This window comes from Emys orbicularis, chromosome 25 (assembly GCF_028017835.1).
Source record: "Emys orbicularis isolate rEmyOrb1 chromosome 25, rEmyOrb1.hap1, whole genome shotgun sequence".
Lineage (NCBI taxonomy): Eukaryota > Metazoa > Chordata > Testudines > Emydidae > Emys > Emys orbicularis.
The window spans coordinates 11580796-11606332 of NC_088707.1; the positions used below are offsets into that span (position 1 = coordinate 11580796).

Genomic DNA, 25537 nt, shown 5'->3' on the forward strand with positions numbered 1-25537 from the left:
TACACTAGGGGTTAGGTCGGTGTAACCACGTCGCTCAGGGGTATGGACTTTTCACACCCCAAGTGACATAGTTATACCGACATAGGTCTATCGTGGAGACCAGACCTTTGTTTGGAGGAATGTACTTCCCATAAAGTGCTTTGAGTCAGCCCTGGGTGTGAAACAGGCTGTAAAAATGTAAACAAGCTGCTAACTCTTTTGGTGGTGAGTGAGCTTCCACGGACATTTCAGGGGACTGGGCCATGAATGCCTGAATCTGATTTTAGAGGACAGCACAGCCTGTCACCCCTTTCCCTTGTGTCCTATTGTATTCCATACTAAACTGGATGAACATCTCTCCTCTGTCTTGATCCCTGCTACTAGCGAGACCGGTTGCATTTCGAGCTTGTGTTTGTGAGATGGTTATGAATTAAAGTTGTTTGGACAAATAGCATGCTACCCCTGGCTATTAATTTGACGCTCCGATTTCTCAATTGCAGACACTCTGTTCTCTCTCTCTGTCCTGAGCGTGCCTGGGATCCTCAAGGAATGCAGTTCGCCCAGGTTTAGAAGTATTATTACATTTAATCTTTAAATATTAGGTTAGACAAGATTCTCTTTTAAAGGTTTCACAAGGGATAAAAATATCACTTCTGAACCAATTCCACTACGCCTGTGGTGCTGTCATCGAGAGCTCATGCTTAAAGCGTAAACCGATAGCTGCGGAAGTCAGGAAAAGGGATTCTCTCCACATCTGACGAGGTGCTTTGTCATTTTGTTGAATGAAACCTCAACTATCTGATGAGAGGATAAGGCAGAATTTAATGGATCAGTGGTCCATTGTAGTATGGTACATCCTGTGCTCCCAACCTCTCTTCTTTATTTGTATAATGGCCTTCAATTTGCCTGGTCAGTTTCTTGGTCTCCTTACATATTGTGCTGGTAGATTTTACTGCAAACGTTATGATCTGTGTAATCTGCACTCATATCTTTGTGTATGGAGTAATAATATTTAAGAGAAAATTTCCAAGTCACGTAGACCCTTCAGTGTCTAACAACCCATGAGCCTTTGGAAATCTCTCCCTAAGAATGTCTGGAGGAATTAGAAATATAACTAGCCTTGGAAAGATTAGATTTTTATCAGTAAACGTCAGTAAACAACTATTTCACTGCACACACAAGACCAACAACAAAATATTTCCATTGGTAATACATGAGATGTACAGACAGGCAATGTAAGAAAAATGCAGTCTGAGAACTTATTGATTTATGGGTATTTATTTTGTATATTTTGACATGTGATATTGAAATGTGTGTTTTAATGGTTATAAAACTTTAACTTCTTAAATCTGGGTCTGCTGTCATTAAATAATTTTTGTTCTCCCTATCATCCGACTCTCCCCCATAATTTTCTGCAGCAGTGAAAATTTAAATTGATAAAAACATTTAAAATCCATCATTTTGAGCAACTGTGAAAATTTAAATAGATAAACATTTAAAAATGCTTAAAATATCAGTGGTATCCATCAGAATAATGAAAAAAAACCCTTTGAAACTGAATTCGGCCAAGCCTAAATATAACAAATAACTTTATTAAAAAGATGAAAAGTAACTCCATAAGCAAGCTGAAGAGGAATGTTTTGGCTCCTTCCCTACACAGCTCACTCAACCAAGCACAAGGTAGAAGCATGGTGTGACCAGGACATGCTCACATGGCTTGAACGTACCTGGAGGGCAAGACACTAGAAACCCAGCCACTAATGAGAGCTGGTTAACTCTTCTGTGGGACTCACATCACGAGTATGTTTTTCAGCACTAGGTCGTTATCAAACAGCAGGAATCATGTCTGAATCACGGCCTGCAATGGTGCATTGATAATAAGGAGCTGAGAAGCAGTTGTTTATTGTAGAGGTGCATCACAGTACATGCCCCTCCAATAGTACCGTCCTGTTTTTCTCTTCCCTTAGTATTCTAGAGACACAGCCAGGCAGTGCAGCCAAGTATGCAGATTATAAACCTTTAGAAAGTGTGTCTGCATCTAAAATCATTAATTTTGCTGCACCTGCTTCCTATCTCTCTTTTCCTTTCACTCTCATCTTATTGATCCCTTTTAATTCTAGTAGGAGGCCGCTTTGCAATGCTATGTGTGTGCAGGTGATAGACGGTGTCTGAATTATGTCACATCTGACCCTGGTTAGTTCAAGGATGCTGTTTATCTCTCGGTGGCAGGTCAAGCTAAATGGAAACGCTGCAGTAGTTCTGGCAGCTGAATTCCAACCCTGGTGACAGGTAGTGCATTTATTAATTCCGGCCTGGTGTTGATGAATAATCATTGAACTGAAACTGATTAGCAGGCAAGTGAGGAATTCTCTCTGAAATACACAAATACTCTAGTCGGCGCTGACAGTTGCAAAGAGTCTTGGCTTCTTATAAATAAACCCCGTTTCCTGTCCCCATCTTCGTTATGCTAAGAATGGGATGCAGCCAACCCAACCTCTGGATGTTCCTAGTTAAAACCGACACGCTAAATGAGTTTTGTGCAGATTGATTTCCTGCTGTTCGCAGTTCCAGGTTCCCAGGGGATTTTCTTTTACAAGAGTTTCCCTTCCTGGGTTTTTTCTTCCATCAGGTGCCCACACTGGCTTATTGTAAGGGCTCAGGTTTCGGCTGTGTGCTCTAGTTTGCTGGAGGTCTCGTCACATCGTTTTGAGCTCGATTGAGCAAAATACTGAAGCACCCGTGTTATTCCAAGCACCGTCTTTTTGTTCTGAGTTTGTACAGCACCTAGCGCAACAGGGTCCTGGTTCAGGACTGAGCTACAGCAATAAATAATAATAATAAAAGTGCCTTGCTGAATTGGGGCTCTAAGCAGTAATTTAAATGGGGTTAATAACTTTGCCAAAGGATCCGTACAGCATACGTGGGTTCTTTCTGATCTATAACATCCAGGGGTTCTTATGTTATGTTTCTAGTTCTTGTGTGCAGTTTGTTTGAGAGCAGATATTGCCCAACAGTCACACAACTATGTTGTTTTTCAAATTATGCCTTTACAACCTTTCTGTCCTATTAACACAAGCTCTGCAAGGCTGTCTTTGAAATGCTACCCTGCATCCGAAGTTTAGATCTGTTGGCTCAGAACTGCAGTGAATAGTGCTGCCCGGTTACTGCTACGGGCTTGATTGGATTGCTAGACATTTTCCATAGTCTAAATCTGATTCTGCCCCCAGGTGGAAAGTTATAAAGAGCGATTTGTATTACCCTACTACGAGACAGAGGTGACGTGACAGATGGAAATGCAGAACTGGGCAGCTAAGGTTATAGAAGACATTGTCTGGGTCAGAATATTGAAAATCCCGCAATCTCTTAAAGTGCAGATCCGCTCTGAAAAGTAGCTGCAAAAACGGCATCATCGTGTTCCATGTTTATTGCCATTCAATGACTTCTAAATCAAATCGATGTGGCTTACAAGCATACAGATGGGGTTTCAGTCCGCTGGTGCTTCAAATCCATCCTGGAATTTGAAAGTTAAGTTTCTCACATCACCGTCAATAAAAATGTTGCAGTTGGATTGCTAATGCATGAGCTGGAAAAGGGTCCTGTTCACTATCCCACACCTGTGCTTGCTCTGCAAAGCTAAAAGGAGGGAAAAGGGAGCAAAAAGATCTGACTCTACCTCCCCAGCTGGCTGAGGTAGAAGGGGACATTTTTACATAGTAACTTTTCAGAGTAGAACCAAGTTTCACGCATAGCTGTTTCCCTCGTTGTCTGCAACTGGGGAAAGCTGGTCCCCCAGTACTGTGACGGTCTGCCACAGACCCTGCCATTTCTTTACTCAAGATGAATCAGTTTCCAGGGAATGGACATTAGATGTCTTCATCGTATGCTATTTAAGTAATCAGTTCCGTTGTTGCATTGTGTATGCTTTAGCTGGTGATATCTTACACTATAAGGAGATAGATCTAGAGCTCTTATGAGGAGCAATTCTGTACTGGCACAGGAATCAGCTGGATGACCTGTTATTTTAGGACACACTTTTCCATCGCTAATTTCTATGATTTGTGAAATATTGTATATTGCATTAATACAATGCATAGATCATGCTGATGCAAATTGCTAGCCACTCATTGTAACATTATATACATCTATCTTTATATATAAACACTCAATAGATAACTGGCAACTAATAACAGCTGGAATTCCATTGTGCAGCTGTAGTGATAAATTGCAAGTCAGTGGAGTTTTTCTATTTTATGTAACCCATGCAGCTGGGATTTTTGTACATGACTTCAGTACTTGCATTCAGAAAGGTCGCAGTTTTGAGTGGCAAAGTCTGATCAGACTGCAGCATTGAGACCTGGAGATTTCTTTTGGATCTGGTTGCTAGTGAAAAGCAAATGAGATTTTTTTTTTTAATCTTTTTATTTTAAATGCTTAAGATCCTTTTAAAGTCTTGAGGAAGGGATTCAGGTTTTCTGGGTGCAATGAACACATTCACATCAAAGCCACAAGGGCACTGATGCAAGATCTTCATATTACAGTGGAGCTTATTATTCATTCACCAAAGGTACAGAACAAAAAGAGAAAAGGGATAAAACAACAAAAAGCCTAGATGCCTGGTTCTTACCTATACTTGATTCTTTCCTTGCTAGTGCTGGGTAAATTTCATCCCAGACCTTCCTTCTCCTGGATTGGGATTGACAGACAGCTCCTGCAACATCCTCTCTGCGTCTCTGTCTGTCAGAGGCTCCTCTCCAGCTGTGGCTGCACCCTCAACCCCTCTCTCACCACGTGCTTCCTAGGCCGGGATCTTGAAGGATTCAGTATGCCCTTTGAGCCTAGGTTTGGGCCTGGAAAGAATAAACCTTGCTAGGGCATTCCCCAGTTAATAGATTCCCCATTGTTTCCTCAAGGACCCTTGGTATTCTCTCTGGTGGTACCTTATTTTTGCCACTGGTTTGTTTCCCTGTTTGTTTCCCCCACCCCAGTCTCCTTTGATTTAACGTCTTGCAGTCAGGCAGGATGATGTCAAGCAGTTAAAGTGAGGTGCACCTCATGTTCATTAAAAATAATGCAAATAACTGGCATTCTCAACACCCAGGATCAGGGGAACTATGCCCCTCGGGGGAGGTGGGGTCTGAGACACTCTTTTTCTTCCCTCTTCCCCCCATATGTCTGTGCAAAGATTTTGGGGCATCACATGCTTCTGGAGAGGTTTGAGCTCCTCTCCCTGACTTCCTGAGTGAGCCAGCATCTGTGGAAGCCCTGCCTCTTGGGGGGGTCTGAGCTCCTCTCCTTACTCCCCACACATGTGAGCTGGGATCTGAGAGGACCCTGCCCCTCAAGGGGACTCTGAGCCCTGTTCTCTATCCCCCTTTGTGAGCTGGGATCTGTGGGGCCCTGCCCTTCTGGGGGGGTCTGAACCCCTCTCCCTGAACCCTCATTTATGCCAACATCTTCAGGGCCCTGTCCCTTGGGGTGAGGAGGGGAAGGGATCTGAGTCCCTTTTCCATGTTCCCCATGTGTCAGCCAGGATCCGAGGTGTGAGCGCAGATCTGCCACTGTGGGGGAAGTCAGGTTTTCAGAGGTCTGAGTGTTGCAATATTTGACATTCTGGAAGAGCACAAGATACCACTGGGCCACCTACTCTGCATTAACAATGGTTTTTTGGTCAGCGAATAACCCTTGGCATCGGACTTGCAAAACGTCAGACAAACACCTTCCCTTCTCTGCTGGTGTAAACCAGCAAGCCAGGATGGTGCAAAGTTGCCAAGCGTACTTCTTTTCCAAGCAGACTTTCCATGGAAAAGCACCAATCAACTGATTGCTCTGGTACTGAGCTGAGTGCCGCTGTAAAGATGGGACTGGGGATTTGATATCAAATGAGGAGTTATTTGTGGGTTTGAAGAAATGACCTTGGTTCTAAAATGTTTTAAAATCATCTTCTGCTCCCCACAATGGAGATTATCCACAGTCAGGCTCAAAAGACACAATTCTTAGGCAAGTGGTTATAATAATTTGTGCCTGGATTTATGCAAACATATGTAAATTTATTTAAACCCGTGCTATTTTTGTTTTGTTTTGTTAGAGGATGTTGGAAGGTATGAATTTGTACCCTAGAATACAAAGACTGTCTTGGGATCTGATCTGTTCTGTTCTTTGGTATCTGAAAATCTATTTGACAATACCGTTGATGTCCTGTATAGATTCATTTGTGCCAGTAGATGGGCAGTAATAGAGGCTTTCAGGGAGGTTGATGTTTCCCCATTGTTACAAAGGGAAAATGGGTCATCTGGTTAGACTGCATCATTTTAATTGGGTCTGAAGTAATGAAAGGCATTTGATGAACTGGAATTGTCAATGGACAATCGCATTGTGCCTAGCTGGCCTCATTTCTTTGTTCTGAGAGGATGTCAGGGAGTCAACTGACCAGGTTTTCTATTCAGAGTGTGGCAAAGGCTTTGACAAAGTACCACATAAATACTTGATTCTTAAACTGGTCAGCCTGAAACTGGAACACAGGTGTAAAAATTGACCAGCAAATGGACCAAAGAAAAGGGTCATTATAGACTCATAGACTCATAGACTTTAAGGTCAGAAGGGACCAATATGGTCATCTAGTCTGACCTCCCGCATGATGCAGGCCACAAAAGCTGACCCACCCACAACAGAATCTTCCAGCCTGCGACCCCTGCCCTATGCTGCGGAGGAAGGCGAAAAACCTCCAGGGCCTCTGCCAATCTACCCTGGAGGAAAATTCCTTCCCGACCCCAAATATGGCGATCAGCAGAACCCCGAGCATACAGGCAAGATTCTACAGCCGGACCCTCATTTTACCCGCGATGGCCCGTTAATGCCTGTTTGACTAAAATCACATTATCCCATCAAACCATTCCCTCCATAAACTTATCAAGCCTAATCTTGAAGCCAGAGAGGTCCTTCGCCCCCACCGTTTCCCTCGGAAGGCTGTTCCAAAATTTTACCCCTCTGACGGTCAGAAACCTTCGTCTAATTTCAAGCCTAAACTTCCCCACGGCCAGTTTATATCCATTCGTTCTCGTATCCACATTACTACTAAGCTGAAATAATTCCTCTCCCTCCTTGGTATTAATCCCTTTGATATATTTAAAGAGAGCAATCATATCCCCCCTCAGCCTTCTTTTGGTTAGGCTAAACAAACCGAGCTCCTCGAGTCTCCTTTCATAGGAAAGGTTTTCCATTCCTCGGATCATCCTAGTGGCCCTTCTCTGTACCCGTTCCAGTTTGAGTTCATCCTTTTTAAACATAGGAGACCAGAACTGCACACAGTACTCCAAATGAGGTCTCACCAGCGCCTTGTATAACGGAAGCAGCACCTCCCTGTCCCTACTAGAAATACCTCGCCTAACGCATCCCAAGATCGCATTAGCTTTTTTCACAGCCACGTCACATTGCCGACTCATAGTCATCCTGCGATCAACCAGGACTCCGAGGTCCTTCTCCTCCTCCGTCACTTCCAACCTATGCGTCCCTAACTTATAACTAAAATTCTTGTTAGTCATCCCTAAATGCATCACCTTACACTTCCCACTATTAAATCTCATCCTATTATTGTTACTCCAATTTACAAGGTCATCCAAGTCTCCCTGCAAAATATCCCGATCCTTCTCCGAATTGGCAATACCTCCCAACTTTGTGTCATCCGCAAACTTTATCAGCCCACTCCTACATTCGGTTCCGAGGTCAGTAACGAATAGATTAAATAAAATCGGACCCAAGACCGAACCTTGAGGAACCCCACTGGTGACCTCCCTCCAACCCGACAGTTCCCCTTTCAGTACTACCCGCTGCAGTCTCCCCTTTAACCAGTTCTTTATCCACCTCTGGATTTTCATATCGATCCCCATCTTTTCTAATTTAACCAGTAATTCCTCGTGCGGCACAGTATCAAACGCTTTACTAAAATCTAGGTAAATTAGATCCACCGCATTTCCTTTATCTAGAAGGTCTGTTACTTTCTCAAAAAAGGAGATCAAGTTGGTTTGGCACGATCTTCCTTTCGTAAACCCATGTTGTAATTTGTCCCAATTGCCATTCACCTCAAGGTCCTCAACTACTTTTTCCTTCAAAATTTTTTCCAAGACCTTGCATACTACAGAAGTTAAACTAACAGGCCTGTAGTTACCCGGGTCACTTTTTATCCCCTTCTTGAAAATAGGGACCACATTAGCTATTTTCCAGTCCATCGGTACCTCCCCCGAGTTTACAGATTTATTAAAAATTATCGCCAAGGGGCTTGCAATTTCTCGCGCCAGCTCCTTCAATATTCTAGGATGAAGATCATCCGGTCCACCCGATTTAGTCCCATTTAGCTGGTCAAGTTTGGCTTCCACCTCTGATACTTTAATGTCAATTGCCCCTCCTTTATTCCCCTCTGTCCCGCTCCCTCTATTCCTAAGCCCTTCATTAGCCTTATTAAACACCGATGCAAAATATTCATTTAGATATTGTGCCATGCTTAGATTGTCCTTAATCTCCACTCCATCTGCAAGCTTCAGTGGCCCCACTTCCTCTTTCTTTGTTTTCTTCCTATTTATATGGCTATAAAACCTCTTACTATTGGATTTAATTCCCCTCGCGAGGTCCAACTCTACACGGCTTTTGGCCTTTCTCACCGCATCCCTACACGCTCTGACCTCAATAAGGTAGGTTTCTTTGCCGATCTCTCCTCTCTTCCATTCTTTGTACGCTTTCTGTTTTTTCTTAATCGCCCCTTTGAGACGCCCGCTCATCCAGCTGGGTCTAATTCCCCTGCCTACTGACCGTTTCCCCTTTCTCGGGATACAGGCCTCGGACAGCTCGTGCAACTTCAGCTTGAAATAATCCCAGGCCTCATCTGCCTTTAGCTCTCTAAGTATGTTAGCCCAATCCACTTCCCTAAGTAGTTGCCTTAATTTATTAAAGTTGGCCTTTTTGAAATCGTAAACCTTAGTCACAGTCATAGTTTTATTTCTGTTAACCCTTCCATTTAGTTTAAACCAAATTAGCTCATGGTCACTCGAGCCAAGGTTGTCCCCTACAACCATTTCCTCAACGAGGTCCTCACTACTCACCAGCACCAAATCTAAAATGGCATCCCCCCTCGTCGGTTCAGCTACTACTTGATGAAGGAATTCATCTGCTAGCACGTCTAGAAACATCTGAGCCCTATTATTGTTACTAGCATTTGTTCCCCAATCTATGTCTGGGAAGTTAAAGTCCCCCATGATCACACAGCTCTTATTAGTTTTTACTTCCTTAAAAACATTAAATAGTTCTCTGTCCGCATCCAGGCTAGATCCCGGCGGTCTATAGCACACCCCAAGCAGTATCTCAGGGGAGGCTCTAGTAGTTCTTTTACCCAGTGTAATTGTTGCCCAGACAGACTCCGTCTTATCCATTCCATCACTTATTATTTCTTTACATTTTAGCTCATTATTGACATACAATGCCACACCCCCACCTTTACCTTTTTTCCGGTCATTCCTAAACAGCACATACCCTTCCATACCTGTACTCCAGTCATGACTACCATTCCACCACGTTTCGGTTATTCCTACGATATCAGGTTTCATTTCTTGGACCAGGAGCTCCAATTCCTCCATTTTGTTACCTAGGCTTCTCGCATTGGTGTATAAACATCTTACCGTATGCTGTCTATCCCTTCTCCCATTAGTTATGCACTTTGGTACGGACCCTGTAGTGTCCATCTGCCCCCTCCTTCTTATGTCCAATTCCCTACCCCTACCTATATCTGTGCTTTTCTCCTCGCCCTCTTTTTCAGCGTTGGAATCTGGCGTGGAGATCAACTGGACATCTCCCAACCGTCTCCCCCAAGTTCCTAGTTTAAAGCCCTTCTGATGAGATGAGCCAGCCTCCCTCCCAGAAGTCTATTTCCTTCCCTACTCAGGTGAAGTCCATCCCGCGAGAACAGCTGTCTGTCCCCGAAAGCCTCCCAGTGGCCATACATCCCAAAGCCCTCCTTATAGCACCACTCCCTTAGCCAGCTATTTATCCTCACAATCCATAATCCACAATTATTCCAGATGCCCTAGCACTGTAGGCAAGGACACCGGTGGGGGCTTGGGGATGGCGTTGGTGCTAAATTCCCTCCATGCCCTAATATGCGTGAAAGAAATTGCAGCCGTTAATGAAATCCAGGTGATTCTGAGCTGCAGGATGTGTGTTCTTGCCATAATCGCGCGTTGGGAGCCCCATGGATACAGCAACGAATGGCTGCTGAAAACCATTCATTACTCACAGGTGCAAAATCTGTGCGACTGAAAGACCAATCTGTGAATGACAAAATTCTGCAGCGGATCCTTTGTGCAGCGGTGCTGGTCTGAACAAGGGGGAGTCTGCATTGTTTCACTACTCGTTTCATTTCTGGTCAGAGGAAAGAGTGTAACCATCCCCCCAAGGGTCTGTGGGCCATGGAGGTGTTTGGCTGCTCCCAGAAGTTGCCCCCACCTGTTTCTGTTAAGGGTGTATTTTTCTCATTGATGGTAATTCATATGAAGAGCTCATTGGTCTTGCTCAGTGTTACCTTCCCTTGGTCAGACGCGAATTAGGACATCCTGAGGACGTTCTTCCAAGGGACGCTTAGCTGGTCTGTCTTCTGTCATCCTAACCACAGATGCTGCCCCCTGGAGACATTGGGATTGAACTACACTGAGGGTATGTCTACACTATGAAATTCGGTCGATTTTATAGAAGTTGATTTGTAGAAATCAATTTTATACAGTCGATTGCGTATGTCCCCACTAAGCCCATTAAGTTGGCGGAGTGCATCCTCACTACCATGGCTAGCATCAACTTACGGAGCAGTGCACTGTGGGTAGCTATCCCACAGTTCCCGCAGTCTCCGCTGCCCATTGGAATTCTGGGTTAAGCTCCCAATGCCTGATGGGGCAAAAACATTGTCGCGGGTGGGTTTGGGTGCATGTCGACCTAACGCAGCTAAATTCGACCTAACCCCATAGTGTAGACCAGGGCTGACTCTACTTGGCTCTCTATAGCCTCCTGCAGTTCACTGCTAGATCTTCTCCACCCATCATTCTCCCAAAAGTTGGTCTCAACACTTGATTTTTGAAGGTACTTCGCTGCTATTTCTTCCTTCTTAGTACGTGCCTAGTTTCACGTCCCTATAAAACAATACATCTGACAATGGTCCTGTATCTCGGAAGCTTGGTCTTTTTCAGTAACTGTTCGGAGCTACACATTCTCTGCAGAGAAAAGAACTTTCCCGCTCTCTAACCGTTCATTAACTTCCTCCCTCACCTAACTGTTGTTGGGAATTAATGCTCCTTGGTATTTAAACGGACTTGTCCATATATATGGTTATCGAGGCTAGCAACCTCTGTCCCCTCTTACAGTAATAACTACACACTCTCCAGTGACTGAGCTCATGCCTATGTCATTGTTTCAGGGGCAATGCCTGCTTGTGCTAACCCTCCAAGAAGGACACCACGAGGTCACACAACATGGCTCTGGTCAAATGAGTGCCCGTATCCCAGGCCTGGTGCAGCTGCCCTAACGATGGTTTCAATGCTGACGCAGTCAAGGCTCGGGTGTGCGTGTCATTGTCTGCACACAGTTAAAACCCCTGAGCCCGGAACGTAGCATTGGTGCAGCTGCCTTGTTGCGAAAATATGGATATTGGTGTTCAGTGCCCCTTGGAGAAGGACTCCAGGGCCATGCAGTTGAAAAGCCAGTGAGATTACAAAGGGCTGGTTGCTTGTGTTAACATTTTAAGTCGATGAGTTTTGTCCTTCCTTGTCACTGGTGGTTTGATCTCATTGCACTCTTATTCTGTGTTGGGGGAGGGGTTTAATGTGTTTTAGTGTTGAAGGATCCAGAGGGCTCTTATTGCAAAATCTGTAGCTATTTTAATAGCTAACGGTCTCCAGGGCAGGAAAATACAATGGCATCAACATGCCCATTCTTGCGTGAGGCAGAATCAACGCGTCCTGCTGCAGTGTGAATGAACATTTCAACACCCGGCAGCATCAGGAACCTAAATACATATTTATAGATCCACATATTCACAATGCACATTCCCTCCAGCTCTCCCCAGAACCACTATAACCTCATCTTCCATCCCAACAGATTTTAAACTGCTCTGCAGCCTGTGTGTAACAGAGGTCTCTTTGGTCCCGGAAATGCAGCCGCAATGCCACTTCTCAGACAGGAGGGAATGCCACAGCAATCTGTCTGGTTCCTATGCAAATGAAACGTGGTGGAATCAGAACCAATGGAAGCCCCATTGACATACAGGGAGATGAGAAGCCTGCAGGAAAGGAAAGGCAGCACAAGGCCATCCTGCCTCTTGAAACAAAGTCATTGCACTTCGGAAAATATAAGCGAGGGGAGAACCCATGTTTGGCATCCATCACTAGAGAGACACATGAGCTCTTGCAAGCTGAGAAAGATGGGTCCCTCAACCCAAGGGGGGTCTAAGTCTCTGGGAACTGATTGTAGGTGTAGGCCTTTGTAGGCAAAGCTCATACCTTAAACTTTAGACTTTTCGATGCAGTTTTGGTTTGCTTGTAACCCTTTCTAACGTTTACGTAGCGTCCCTTCACCTGTGTCCTCTGGTTTTATTTTTTACTCTAAACCAGCTCAGTGCTGTGTTTAAACGGAAGGTGAATTTACTCCAGTGAAGTTAATAAGCTGTGATGATAAGGAACAAACACCCTTACTATTTCTCTGAACAATCTAGGAGAGGGCTGGACACTTCAGCGTACATGGTTTTGGGACAATCTGGGGCTGGAAGTTTCTTGGCGTCACCCTGATGGTTGTAATGAAGGCTGGTGGAAGCTAGAGTTGGTGGGACTGGGGGGCTGTAGACCATGGGCTCTCTAGCACACAGACACTCAGGGTGTGACCTGCATGCTGGTGGAGTGGTTGTGAATATCCCAGGTGGCAGCAAGGTCTGGTGAGGTCCTCAGGGTTACAGGGTAGGCAGTGACACAACCCCTCATGAGTCTGCGTTGCCCCCCGAAACCCACCGACCTAAATGAAATGACAGAGCTGGGTGAGTGGTGACTTTCTGATCTTGCTCACATTTTCTTTTGCAAATTAAAATAACTTGTCTCCCCGGTACCTCTTGAAAAGAACCCAGACTTATTGTTAGTGTCCACTGGGTCATTAGGTATATCTGCCCTTGGAGAAACGAAGCACAGAATTAGCTAGTGCGGCTGTGACTCTAAGTAGCGCCCTTGAGAGCAGAATGTCTAATAGAACAAAGCAGTGCTCTTAATAGCTTCTATTGCCATGTTGTTCTCCCATCCTTTTGTTATCCCTTCGAGGTAATTAGTGCTGGAGGGGACTCGTATAGAGTGTAACCAATTTGCTTAATTTATGTGTCAGCCCTCATCTCAAATATTTTGATCCTAACCATTAGAGTTTATCCAATTGCAACCAGAATATTAGCACGGTATTTCTTTTTAAATACCCACTCAACCAGTGCTAAACTGCCATGATAGCTGTATAGGTGATTTATGTCGGCCATAAGGACCCTCCATAAGTACTCACCAGTCAAATAAATGCTTGCACCAATATGAGATTACAGTGAGTGGCTGATTGCCCGAATATGAAGGAAATGGTAATGCCTCTTATTCAATTGAATGTATTAGTCTTTGTGTATTTGTGCTGCTGGAGCTGAAATGGTCTTGAAGGAGAGAACATGTGGGTCTGAATTCTCATACAGAGAGGCACCTGTAATTCTGTGTTTATTGTAACTTTAAAAGAGCATCTCTGATATGTTCATGGCTTAAAAACACAAAAGTTAGATACAAACATGAAAGACCCCATGGGAGGTCACAGCGTAACACTACTTAAAATCAAGAACCTTAACACACTAGAATCAAAAACAGAGAGAGACAAAGCAGGCTGCTCTCTAAGGCAGAAGGCACTACTCAACTCCACCTTTTTCTAGCCGGGCTCTTTGTAAACTGAGTGCTGCTAGATCCAGATCACATGCTTCCCTCCTAGTCTGCAAGTAGAACCAGAAAACCCTGTGAGAATTTTAAGTGATAGCATATACATTTAACATGTTTTTCAATACACCACAATATCCAGTCTTGTCCAGCTCCAAGGAAACCTGAATGAAGTGAGACGCTCATTATTAGCAGCACTATATATTATATAGCTGCTTGACTGGAGTGCTTGATTAATGTGCAGTTGGGACCCTGTGCATTTCTAGTTTATAGGAAGAACAATATTAATAGCAACATAAGTCTGTCTTAGCCTCAGGCATTATCTGAGACCTCGATTTCTTATTTAAGCACAGCATATTCGTATAAAGCCTGAGATGCCGTCCCTATGCTTCCCAAATAGTCATATGGCATCTGTGCCCAAAGCCGTGTGCGCACGCATCGAATAGATTCCGACAAAACATCTCTCAGCCTTGCCTGCCAGAGTTGCTTGACATGCCCCAATGGGATAATTCAGCCGTGGATGCCGAAAGTAAAACCTCGCCTGTAAACGCATCTCTGGCAACTTTACAGTTTTACTACCCAGAACTCGAGTTTCATCGCTTCTGCTATCTCCAGATTAAACCTGACATTCCGAAAGATGGAAAACATTTTGCTTGGCAGAGATTCCTTGGCAGAGAAACCAGGGCTCCAGGTTTAACATAATACAAAGATCAAAGGGAAACCAATAGCCACATTTGTTGGGAAAAAAGATGTCAAGGTATTTCATTTGTGTGCATCGTTCCTAGCCGGTATGTATTAAGATGTACCAACTGCAGTGCCTAACACTCCATCAGTGCTTTTTGTCCCGAGCAAGGCCGGGTCTGTAACTTTGCATTATTGTTTTTCAAGTTGGACGTCCAAAATCTCTTTTGACTATTTAGGCCAGAGTTTAACTGGCATTTCTGTGGCCTTTTACACCGAGTGACCCAGAGTTTGCTGTGCCATCCCCACCCATGAATAATTGTGGAAAATTAAGGTTAATCCTACCACCTCTCTGCAACAGGGCCATGCAGGGGGTGGGGTGAGTGGTACTCAACCCCTGCCAATGTCCTGGGATCTGCAGGATTTGCCTGCCAGGGACACCGCTGAGAGCTAGAACCTCTGTGCTGCTCTGCGACACTGCTGGCTCGCTGAGATGTCATGCTGCTGCCATTAGCTGATCTCTTCGACCTGGGCCCTGTCCCCTTCCCACGCCCGGCGGTGCAGAGCGGGAGGGGTTGCTGAATAGGTTGCTGTCACTCAGAGTTTGCCGTGGGTTGATGCTGCACAAAGCAGCTTGCCCTTGGAACCATCCCGCCTCCTCCAGAAGCGTGACCGCCCGAACAGACATCGTGTGCCTACGGAGGTGTCCGCAGGCTTGGGGGAAGATGCTTGTTTGGCTCCGCTGCTCCCTTTCCATGCCCGTGGGCCAAATGTGCACCAGTTTCCTACATCTACGATGTGATAAAAAACCTGCGGTACGAATTCTCAGAGCCCAGGTCAGCTGACTCGGTCTCGCGGGGCTCAGGGCGTGGGGCTAAAAATAGCAGCATCGGTATTTGGGCTCAGACTGGAGCCCGGGCTCGGACATCCTCCCCCATCGTGGGGTCTCCCCTCCCATTTTATAGCCCCGCAGCCCGAGCCAGACGCCAGCCCTGGCCATGCTGCAGGTCTTCTACCACAATGTAGATGTACCCTCAGGAATTTATACTGCCGCCCATCACTGCAGCATCTCCATCCCATCCATGCTAACCCAACAGTAAAGTCCTTAGTGATTTTACAGAGTCTCTGTCCCTTCTTCCTTTTCAGGGTCAAAACTCTGCTTGGGGGTAAGGTTTTTGTTTTGTTTCTCCCTTGTGCATCTAAAACCGAGGGATGCTCTGGTCCTCTATGCCAGTTTGGTGCCTGTATTGTGATCTGTAAGCCCAGAGAGATAGCACACCATGCTGGCAAGAAATGCTCATCTCTTTAGGATGCTCATCTCTCTCTGCCATTTAAGAATTCATAAACCTGTTTATTGTAGGTATCAGCGGGGATTTGCTGTTCATAGCTGCTGTTTTGTTTTAAATAATGCACCATCATCTCCTGCTAGACTGTGTGAACAAATGGATCCCGTAATCTTGTGACGGGTTTGTACAGTGCTAAGTGGACTGTGCCTTTCTTAGCACTTTGACTGAAATAACAAAAGGACTCAATGCTACCATCTGCTCTGTGGATACTTATGGAGAGGTCTTGGAGCCATGAGAACATGTTGATCTGTGATTTCTGCTATTACCAACAGTGCAGAAACACAGCCCTATTTCTTGCTGAACTTCTCTTCTTCCTTATCCGTGATGTCATATGGATTGTCACTCATCCCCCATCAGTTCTGGTCTCCTCCTTTGGCTCCTTCAGCTTCTTCTGAACATTTCTTAATGGCAGAGAAACCTCTTTGACCGAGACCTTGAATGGGGGTTGAGACTCCATAAACACTTTATTAGAGCTAGTCAGAAAATGAGATTTTTTTTGTCATGGAAAATTTCCACAAAAACAAACCAAAAAAATAGTTTCCATCTAAATTTCCCACTGAAAAAAATGACTTTTTGGCAAACGATTGAAAGCCAAAATATTTTGATTTGGAAATTCTGCCAAGGTGCCTCATAGGAGTTTTAGTTCCAGTGCCTCATGTTCCAATCTCCTTTATAGGCCAGACTCCCTGGCCAGACTACATCTCCCATGATACACCACAGTCTCCATTCATGGTGGGTGGAGGTAGTTGCATCATGGGAGTACCTAGCTATTATGCATCATGGGACATGTAGTCCAGCTGGGGAGCCTAGCCCATAGAGGAGAACAGACACAAGAGGAAACTGAACTACAGCTCCCATGGGGCACCATGGTAAGCTATCCAAATGGACATATTTCAATTTGGGGATGCTTTGCTTTTTACAAAATAGTCATCTGTGGGAGCAGGCACTTTTAGCAAAAAAAAAAAAAAAAAAAAAAAAAAAAAAGGTTTTGGTGAAAACCAATTTTCCTTTGAAAAACAGTGTTGATGGGAAATTTTTGACCAGCCTCGCTGCTTACCTTTCACTACCTCTCCATAGAGCCCAACAGCTTTGGGCACGTCTGTGAGAAATCACTCGACCAACAATCCACTAATCAAATAATTGAGTTTAAACAGATTTATTAAAAAAGTGAGAAAAAGCTCACATTAAAATAAAAATAAACAATTTTGCACAAGATACCTCGTCGGACAAGGCAGGCATCTGTAGCTTAGCTAGAGAGGATAGACAATCTTATATCTCATGAAAGCTTTCTCCTTTTCATCACCCACCCAACGGGTCTTTTAGGCCTTTCAGCTAGCTCATCTCCACGGTGTTAGAGGCCATTATCATATCATCTGGAGGAAACTAACTGATCTCAGTTCCCCATGCAGTGTTTATCTATCCATCATTCCGCTAGCATCATCTCCTCTAGAGTTCTGAAAGGTTTCCACATTTTCCTGTCTCCAGTCTTACCCCCAAAACTTCCTTTGGAAAGTAGCTACGTACAATAGATGTCTGCCAGTCTTTGCATCCCTCCCTCCTAGGGAAGATGGTTGGTAGACATGGTAATTCACCCTCTTTTAAATGGATAATATCTTTATCCAGCAGATAACGTTTTGTCTTCTAGGTGGACTCCATTCCAAATTTTTTGTCTGGTTTTAAAAAGTAATTTACAGACTTCTGCTTTTACTGTAATTTTTCTCTATACTAAAACCATAATTGATTGTCAGGCAACCTCTCTGTCCCATATAGACTTGTTATAAACAGTAAAGTACCTTTTATTCTATTATTCTGATCGGGTTTAATCATGTCTTGAATATGAATCTGGTTTGGAATATTGGTTTGGTTTGACATTCAGCAGGATCTATATCTGTCTCTCTAGCCACTAGAAATAATTGCGTTTTGAGTTATAAATTGCAGCATCTTGGAGACATCTATAACCTGCATTTTAATTTCACCAAACACACATTTTTTTTTCCCTCTAGACACTAGGTAAGAAGGGTCATTGTGTTACTTAAATACCATTTCACAAATTTAGAGCATATTTGTCTTTGGACTTTAACATGGATTTTCAGATGAGCTGTCAGAAGTGATCCATCACTGAAAAATCTGGCATTTTATAGATGTTTTTCAAGGTAGGTGTTTGTCGTTTCCCTGGTCTGCACTTGTCTTTTGTTGTTGTTGTTTGTTTAAAGTTAAAAGTACCGCTGCCACACTCAGGAAAATGTTAACAAAAACATACCCCTTTTCTCCTAAAAAACCCCGTCAAACACACCCAGATTAAATCGTCTCCTGTAGGGTTCCGTGTGTTCTGATGTTGCTCAGCATAATGTCGGTGTGTAACGAACCCAGTATGAGGAGGAGAGATTCCTCCAAACCATCATTCAGCAGACAGACAGGAAATGCCAGAAGAGTGCAGCTCTGTTCCATGTGGAGTTACTCGAGGGTATATAGATTTTAGTGTGCCTGGATTTGGCAATGGTTCTTTAACTGCTATTATAAATTAAGGTGGATCGCCTCTTGGACGGTTTGTAGGGAAATGATGACCCGCTGGTTAAGGCTGTGGATACAGACTCAAGCTCCGTGTTCTGTTCTGTTCCGGTTCCTGTGCTGCCCTCACGGCTGTAGTATCTGAATGCTTTCCAGTAAGTGATGCGACTGACCTCAGTCACGTATGGTCCATTCTCTCCCGCAGCCTCTGCCCGGGGGAGAATCATGTGTGCAGTGCAGTGATTTGTTTTGGTAGAGTTTTACTCTGTGCCCACACTGCTCTGTGTGTCTGTTAGTGAAGGCGATTGGAAGAAGCGCCCCGTGCACTCAGAGAGGAGGGTGGGGAAGTCTGGGATGGTCCTTAGCTCCTGTGGGAGTTATTCGACACTCTCAGACTGGCCCGCTGCTTGATTTCATCCGGGCCGCCGCAAGTCTCCTCGCTGCGGGCCGGAAGCCCCAAGCCTCAGCACCCACCCCCGGGGCTGGAGCAGTGAGCGTCCGGCTTGTCCTGCTGCAGAGGGAAGCTGGGGTTGTCAGGCCATTAAAAGTCCAGTCGGCTCCATGCAGCTCCTGGAAGCAACCAGCATGTCCCTGCAGCCCCTAGGCACAGGGGCGATCAGGGGAGCTCCACGCTCTGCCCCCGCCCCCAGTGCTGGCTCCGCAGCTCCCATTGGCCGGGAACTACAGCCAATGGGATCTGCGAGGGTGGTGCCTGTGGGCGTGAGCAGTGCGCACCGCACAGAGCCCCCTGGCCCCTCCACCTAGGAGCTGGACATGGCGGCTGCTTCTGGGAGCAGCGCGGAGCCAGGGCAGGCAGGGAGCCTGCCTTAGCCCTGCTGCGCTGCCGACCAGGAGCCGCGTGAGGTAAGCGCCACCCAGCCGGAGCCCACACCCCGAACCTCCTGTCCCAGCTTGGAACCCCTTCCCACAACCTAACTCCCTCCCAGACCCCGCACGTGCTCCCCAACCCCCCCCCCATGTTGGAATCTCCTCCAGCACCCTAACTCCCTCCCAGACCCCGCACTCCCACCCGCATGTAACCCCCCTGACCCAGCCCTGAGTCCCCTCCCGCACCCAAACTCCCTCCCAAAGCCGCAGCACAAACCTCCTCCCGCACCCCAACCCCCTGCCCCAGACCTGAGCCCACTCCTGTACCCCAAATCTCCAGCTCAACCCCAGATCCCGCACCCCCAGCAAGAGGCCTCCCCCTCCCACACCCCAACCCCCTACCCCAGCCCAGAGCCCCCCTCCCTCACCCTGAACCCCTCATTTCTGTCCCTATCCCAGAGCCTAGGGGAAGCCCCGAGCCTCCACGCCCACTGTGGGGCTGTGTGTGGCCCATGACTGATTTTTTCTGTGGGTCAGTGGCCCCTGATCAAAAAAAGGTTCCCTACCCCTGTTTTAGACCTGCATGGCCGGTCTCAGGGCTTCCCACCCCAAGTCATACTCAGGCAAGGTCTGAGGGTTGTTTAGCCCATTTGCCAAACAAGCCTCACTTCTCCAGGCCCTGCTGGACCTGCGTGAAGCACTGTCATGGAAGCAGGATAGTGGAGTTTCTTCCTCAGCAGAGGACATGGTGCTGTCAGCATAGGGAGTTCCTCCTGGAGACCCCAAAGAGCTAGTACCGACCATCACAAAGACCCACAGTTGTTCCACTCTAGGTGACGACATTAACTGATGTGCTGGCTCACAGCACGGCCAACCTCTGTGTTAATTGTTGTTGGCACATTAGAGTTGAACTTAAACTTGACGTGTGTGTTTTTAAGGACAGGGGCGGCAGTAGGAGGGGTTGTGCTCTCTGTAGGGCCTATGGAGCCGTGAGAGCGTTGGCATGTATTCTCTGAGTGGCGGGGGGCAAGGGTGTATTACGTGAATGGGCTTGTAGGGAGGTGGGGAGTGTGGTCCTACTCTGGGGAAGTGAGGTGAGGTCAGATTCTCTGGTTGGTGCATAGGGAGGTAGGGGGCGGGGTCATATTCTCTGGTTGGTGCATAATGAGGTAGGGGTGGGGTTGTATTCTCTAGTTGGTGCATAGGGAGGTAGGGGGCGGGGTCATATTTTCTGGTTAGTGCATAATGAGGTAGGGGTGCGGTTGTATTCTCTGGTTGGTGCATAGGGAGGTAGTGGGCAGGGTCATATTTTCTGGTTGGTGCATAATGAGGTAGGGGTGGGGTTGTATTATCTGGTTGGTGCATAGGGAGGTAGTGGGCGGGGTCATATTCTCTGATTGGTGCATAATGAGGGAGGGGTGGGGTTGTATTCTCTGGTTGGTGCATAGGGAGGTAGTGAGCGGGGTTGTATCCTCTGGTCAGTGCACAGGGTGGTAGAGGGCGGGGCCAGTGCATAGCAAGATGTGGTGGGGGCAGTGCATAAGGAAGTAGGGGGTGAAGAAGGGAGCGGGTTCATATTCTCTGGTTCGTGCACAGGGAGATAAGGGGCGGGGTTAAACTCTCTGGTTGGTGCATAGGGAGGTAGGGGGAGGATCGTATTCACTGGTTGGTACATAGGGAGGTACGGGGTGGGGTCGTATCATCTGGTTGGTGCATAGGGAGATAAAGACCGGGGTCATATTCTCTGGTTAGAATGGTGGAGGAGCCCTCTTTTACTATCTGGCTGGATTTATTTCACTACCAGAGGCTGTTGCTCAAGTTTCTATTTTCAGTCTGATTTTTATTATTCCTTGTTTTCTTGGAACAGAGCTAAGCCTGGAGTAATATTGCCTGGGGGCCATTTTGAGTGGAGGCATACGGACTTGTTTTGCTTTTTCTCACCCTGGACAGCCCTAGAGACCTCTGGTAGCAAAACTTTCTTGGAGAGGGAGGTGGGTTGAGGAGCTGTCTTCCCTCCATTCACCCTGGTTTGAAACTCACCCCAGGTTCTGGGGACATTCCCTGCCAGTGCTTGCCCTGTGAGTACAGCATGGGATGTGGTCAGTGACTACAAAGAGTGCGTCTAATGGCAGCTCGCATCCCATCCTTGGTCCTTTGAGGTGGAAAGGAGTCTTCTTCCCTGTTTCTTTTGAGACACGGTGCTTTGCTAGACCACCTGGTCTTGCACGTTTTGAACTATCTAGTTTCCCTGCCTTGAGATTTAAGTTTTCTGCCGGCTTTTGCTACTCCAGCCAGAAGCATCGACCGCCCGTTCCTTAGGAGGGCAAGAGTCTCTGTGTCCCATCAGCCAGGATCACTGCACCTGTGCAGCAGCTGTCGGCAGCTGTGGAACGGAACTCCGCACCGTTTGGGGAAGGGAAGGGGGAGTGGGGTTCTGTTTGGGGTGCAGGAAGGACTTTAACGGGGATCAGTGACTTGGTTATGGGTCTAGTTCAGCTGGACAGCCGCAGGAAACACATGGGCGTGCTTGGAGATTCAGACAGAGACGTTTAGGTTAAATCGGTGGTGGTGGTGGGTGGGTGTGTGCGTGCGTGTGTGTGTGTGTTGTGTGTGTGCAGAGTATTATACAGGTGAAATTCTCTGTCCCACGAGGCACATTACCAGGCTATGACAAGGACTCTATCTGGCTACGTGGAGGAGTTAGATGCTGAATATGCTTATTCTTGCATGTGTGTTTAGGGTTGAGCCATTGACAACATCTGCAGCTGGGGAGCAATCCCTTCCTCCTTCCAGAGGTGTATTGGCAGGGCCTGGGCTGTGGGTAACTGTGAGAGTGCCTTACCATCCTCTGGAATGCTGTGCGGGGATCATCTGTCAGGGATAGCTGCCCAGGTCCCACCCAAAGGACTGTTCCCCATTGCTGACAGCCATTTATAGACCTTCCCTTCTGTTCCCTTTATTGCAGGGGACAGAGAGAGGGGGTTGAATTCTTCTTCCATTTCACGGGGCAGTTAATGCTGTCGGGATGAGTATTCCCAGCAATGCAGCTCGGGACGGGTAGCGCTGCTCTGGAACCTAATGTGTAGATCCAGTGTATTATAAACACGTATTCTGGCTGGAAGTTTTACCCTTAAAATGTTCAAGCCACCAGGGGGTATGGGAAACTCCATCCCATATAAAAAGCCCTAAAAAACTACCTAGCTTCACTTTGGTGCTCATTTGGTTAAAGAATTTGCAGTAAACATTGGCCTGCACCAGGGGTCAGCGTTGAGCCCCTTCTTTTGTTTGTGGTTGTCTTGGATGTGATAAAGGAGAATATACAAAGGTAACTGCCTTGAAATACCATGTTTGCTGATGACTTAGTGATATGTACAGAAGACTGTGGGACTCTGCAAACCAACTCTGAACAGTGGCAACACAGTTTTGAGCAGGCAGGACTCGGCGTGAATGTTGGTACGACTGAGGCTATGTCAACTGAAAGAAGAGGAGCCACCATAAAGGATATCACAGGTAGAGAGCTTAGAAGAATGAATGTAAATACCTAGGATCAATGGTTGTTGACAGTGGTGCCCTCCTGAGTGATGCCCCGCATTGTACCAAACCCATTGGTGCAGGTTGTGGGAGCTAACAATAAAAAATTGTCGATAAAGTTAAACGGTGGAGTGTACAAAACTGTAGAATCATAGACTAGCAGGGTTGGAAGGGACCTCAGGAGGTCATCTAGTCCAACCCCCTGCTCAAAGCAGGACCAATCCCCAGAGAGATTTTTGCCCCAGCTCCCTAAATGGCCCCCTTAAGGATTGAGCTCACAACCCTGGGTTTAGCAGGCCAATGCTCAAACCACTGAGCTATCCCTCCCCCCATAACTTGACCCGTTGTAATTTATGGGACAGAGACTAGGCCAGCCACAAAAAAAGAAATCAGTATGCTCTCCACCATGGGAATGAAGATGTTGAGAGGGTCAAATGGTTGGACACTCAGTGATAGCGAACCAAATGAAATTGTGAGGGGCCCAATGCAGGTTGCCCTAATTGAAGATGTGTTGAGAGAGGGTAGGCTACCAGCAGAGACCTGAGAGTTATATTGGTAGGATGACCCTTGCAATGATCATGGATGTAAGATGACCAACGGTGTGGTCAAAGATCTTAAAGAGACCAATTTGCAGGACAGTCAGGTGTACGATTATGAGTTTTGGAAGAAGGCTATACCCTAACCCTATACAATTTGCTGCTGCTGAATAGGGAAGTGGCAAGATAGAGGGTAGGCAGAGGAATTGGGATGCGGCATGCTCAGAGGCGGAGGGGGAGGGGAGCTTGGCTGCCGGTGGGCGCAGAGCACCCACTAATTTTTTCCCGTGGGTGCTCCAGCCCTGGATTACCCATGGAGTTGGCGCCTATGGCGGGCCGCAGGAAATAACTCTGCGGGCCACATGCGGCCCGTGGGCCACATGTCTGAGACCCCTGGATTAAACAAAGATGGGGGAAATCTTGAAAACTTCCTGTTAATGGAGGAAGTTGTCCTCTTGTTATTGCTGTGGCCTTAAATGATAGGATTAAAAAGTATATTACATCTTTGTGTCGCTATCGAGTGTGTTGAGACAGCAGCGCTTTAATTCTATTGTGTTCATTGGGAAAGGAGCTCTGTGTATGAACAATTCCCAGGTACGCGATGTTTGGCTTAGCTTGAATGAATCCTGGTTGAATAAAAATCCAGTAGAAAGGTGGCTCAGGGTCAAGAAACAACTGTCATATGCAGAACCTCCAACTGTTGTATGCAAAACACTTGTCTTTGCCTTCAAAAAGAATTAGTCTAGCCTGCCAAATTCTCCACTCTCCAGCAGTAGCGTGTCTGCCTTTGAAGGTCTTTTATTGTTGAGTCATGGGAGGGGGGAGGGGAGATGGAAAGAAACAACAAGAAGCATCTTAAATGAAAGCACGTATTTCACAGGCAGTAGGATCGGGGGAGGCTGGCAGCTAGATCCACCCGAGTCCCCTTGGAGTAAACTGGGTTCCAACATGGACATTTGTTTTCTTTTGAGCTTAGGGACGAGAGGGTCCAGCTCTAAATGTGCAGTCGTGAAAGCCCAGCAGCATCTGGCTGTGCTGCTGTGACGTCTTGGATGAAACGGGACTTGCGTTATAGTTCAACGTGTATATCGGATTCTTAGAGAGCTAACACGGTGCGAGTCAGAGGAACTATTTCCAAAAACATTCATTCATTCCTTTAAAACGCTGTTTGTTCTCACCCTACTCCGTTTTTTTTCCTGTAAAGAGGAACACACTTAATATACTAAATTATTAAACCAGATTAGATCTGGCTTCAGATGTTTCCTCTGGAGCTCTGCCGCACTTACATTTGTCATGTCTCCGCAGCCGCGGTCGGGTTGGGAAGAGGTGTGTTACATGGAGCTCTCTCTTTTCTCTCTCTCTTGAAGGTGTTTACAAAATATGGGAAATGTTACATGTTTAACTCAGGAGAAGAAGGGCGGCCCCTGCTTACCACAGTCAAAGGTGGGACGGGCAATGGATTGGAGATCATGCTGGACATACAACAGGATGAATATTTACCAATATGGGGAGAAACAGGTAAGACCCAACATTAACTTTTTTTCTCTCTCTATCTGAGGGCGTGCCTTGGTTGCAAACATGCTGTAGTTGTTTTGACATGTTCCATGGGATCCCCTTCATTACCGGAAGCCGGTTCTCCTTAAACTTAAAAGTTCTTGAGCTCTGCAGGGAACTTCCAGCCTTTGCAAAAGCAGGTCAAGTTTCAAAGTTAGCTTGACCACCTCAAACTCAAGGACACAAGTGAGTGAAGTGCTTCTTGATGAAGATGAGGCTGCCATCCTGGAAGCATTCCCCACCTGCTTGGTTGTCTCCAAGCTGCTCCATTACCCCGTAGCCACAGCTACCTTTCAAAGCCAGCCCATGTGTTTGACCTCTGCATCATGTTCCGGGTGACTACAGTGGGATTTCAGAATCTAAATTAGACATCTTGACAAGGGGAAGAGCTGGCTGTGAATTCATGTCACCTTCCTGATGGATCCTCCAGGTGGTCCCCACACTCACATTCTTTTAAAAATTCTGGGTATCATGTCGCTGACTTATTGGGCTAAGCCTCACAGTGCTGTGCGATTCGAGTACTATACAAATCCAGGGCAGCACTCTCTCCAGCCTTAATTTGGTGATCTGAGATTGTAGGCTAAGACCATCCAAGAACTAAGGATCATCCCAAACCTCA

The 25537-nt window shown here is 46.3% G+C and overlaps 1 protein-coding gene across 2 annotated transcripts in view; it reads left to right on the forward strand.

Annotated features, from left to right (window-relative positions):
- LOC135894522 (acid-sensing ion channel 2) overlaps nt 1-25537 on the forward strand; it is a 1171365-nt gene that overhangs the window by 938637 nt on the left and 207191 nt on the right. For both annotated transcript variants that reach the window (XM_065422633.1, XM_065422634.1), the window contains exon 2: nt 24732-24882. In XM_065422633.1, coding sequence (XP_065278705.1) covers nt 24732-24882 — 151 coding nt within the window. The remainder of the gene's footprint in view (nt 1-24731; nt 24883-25537) is intronic.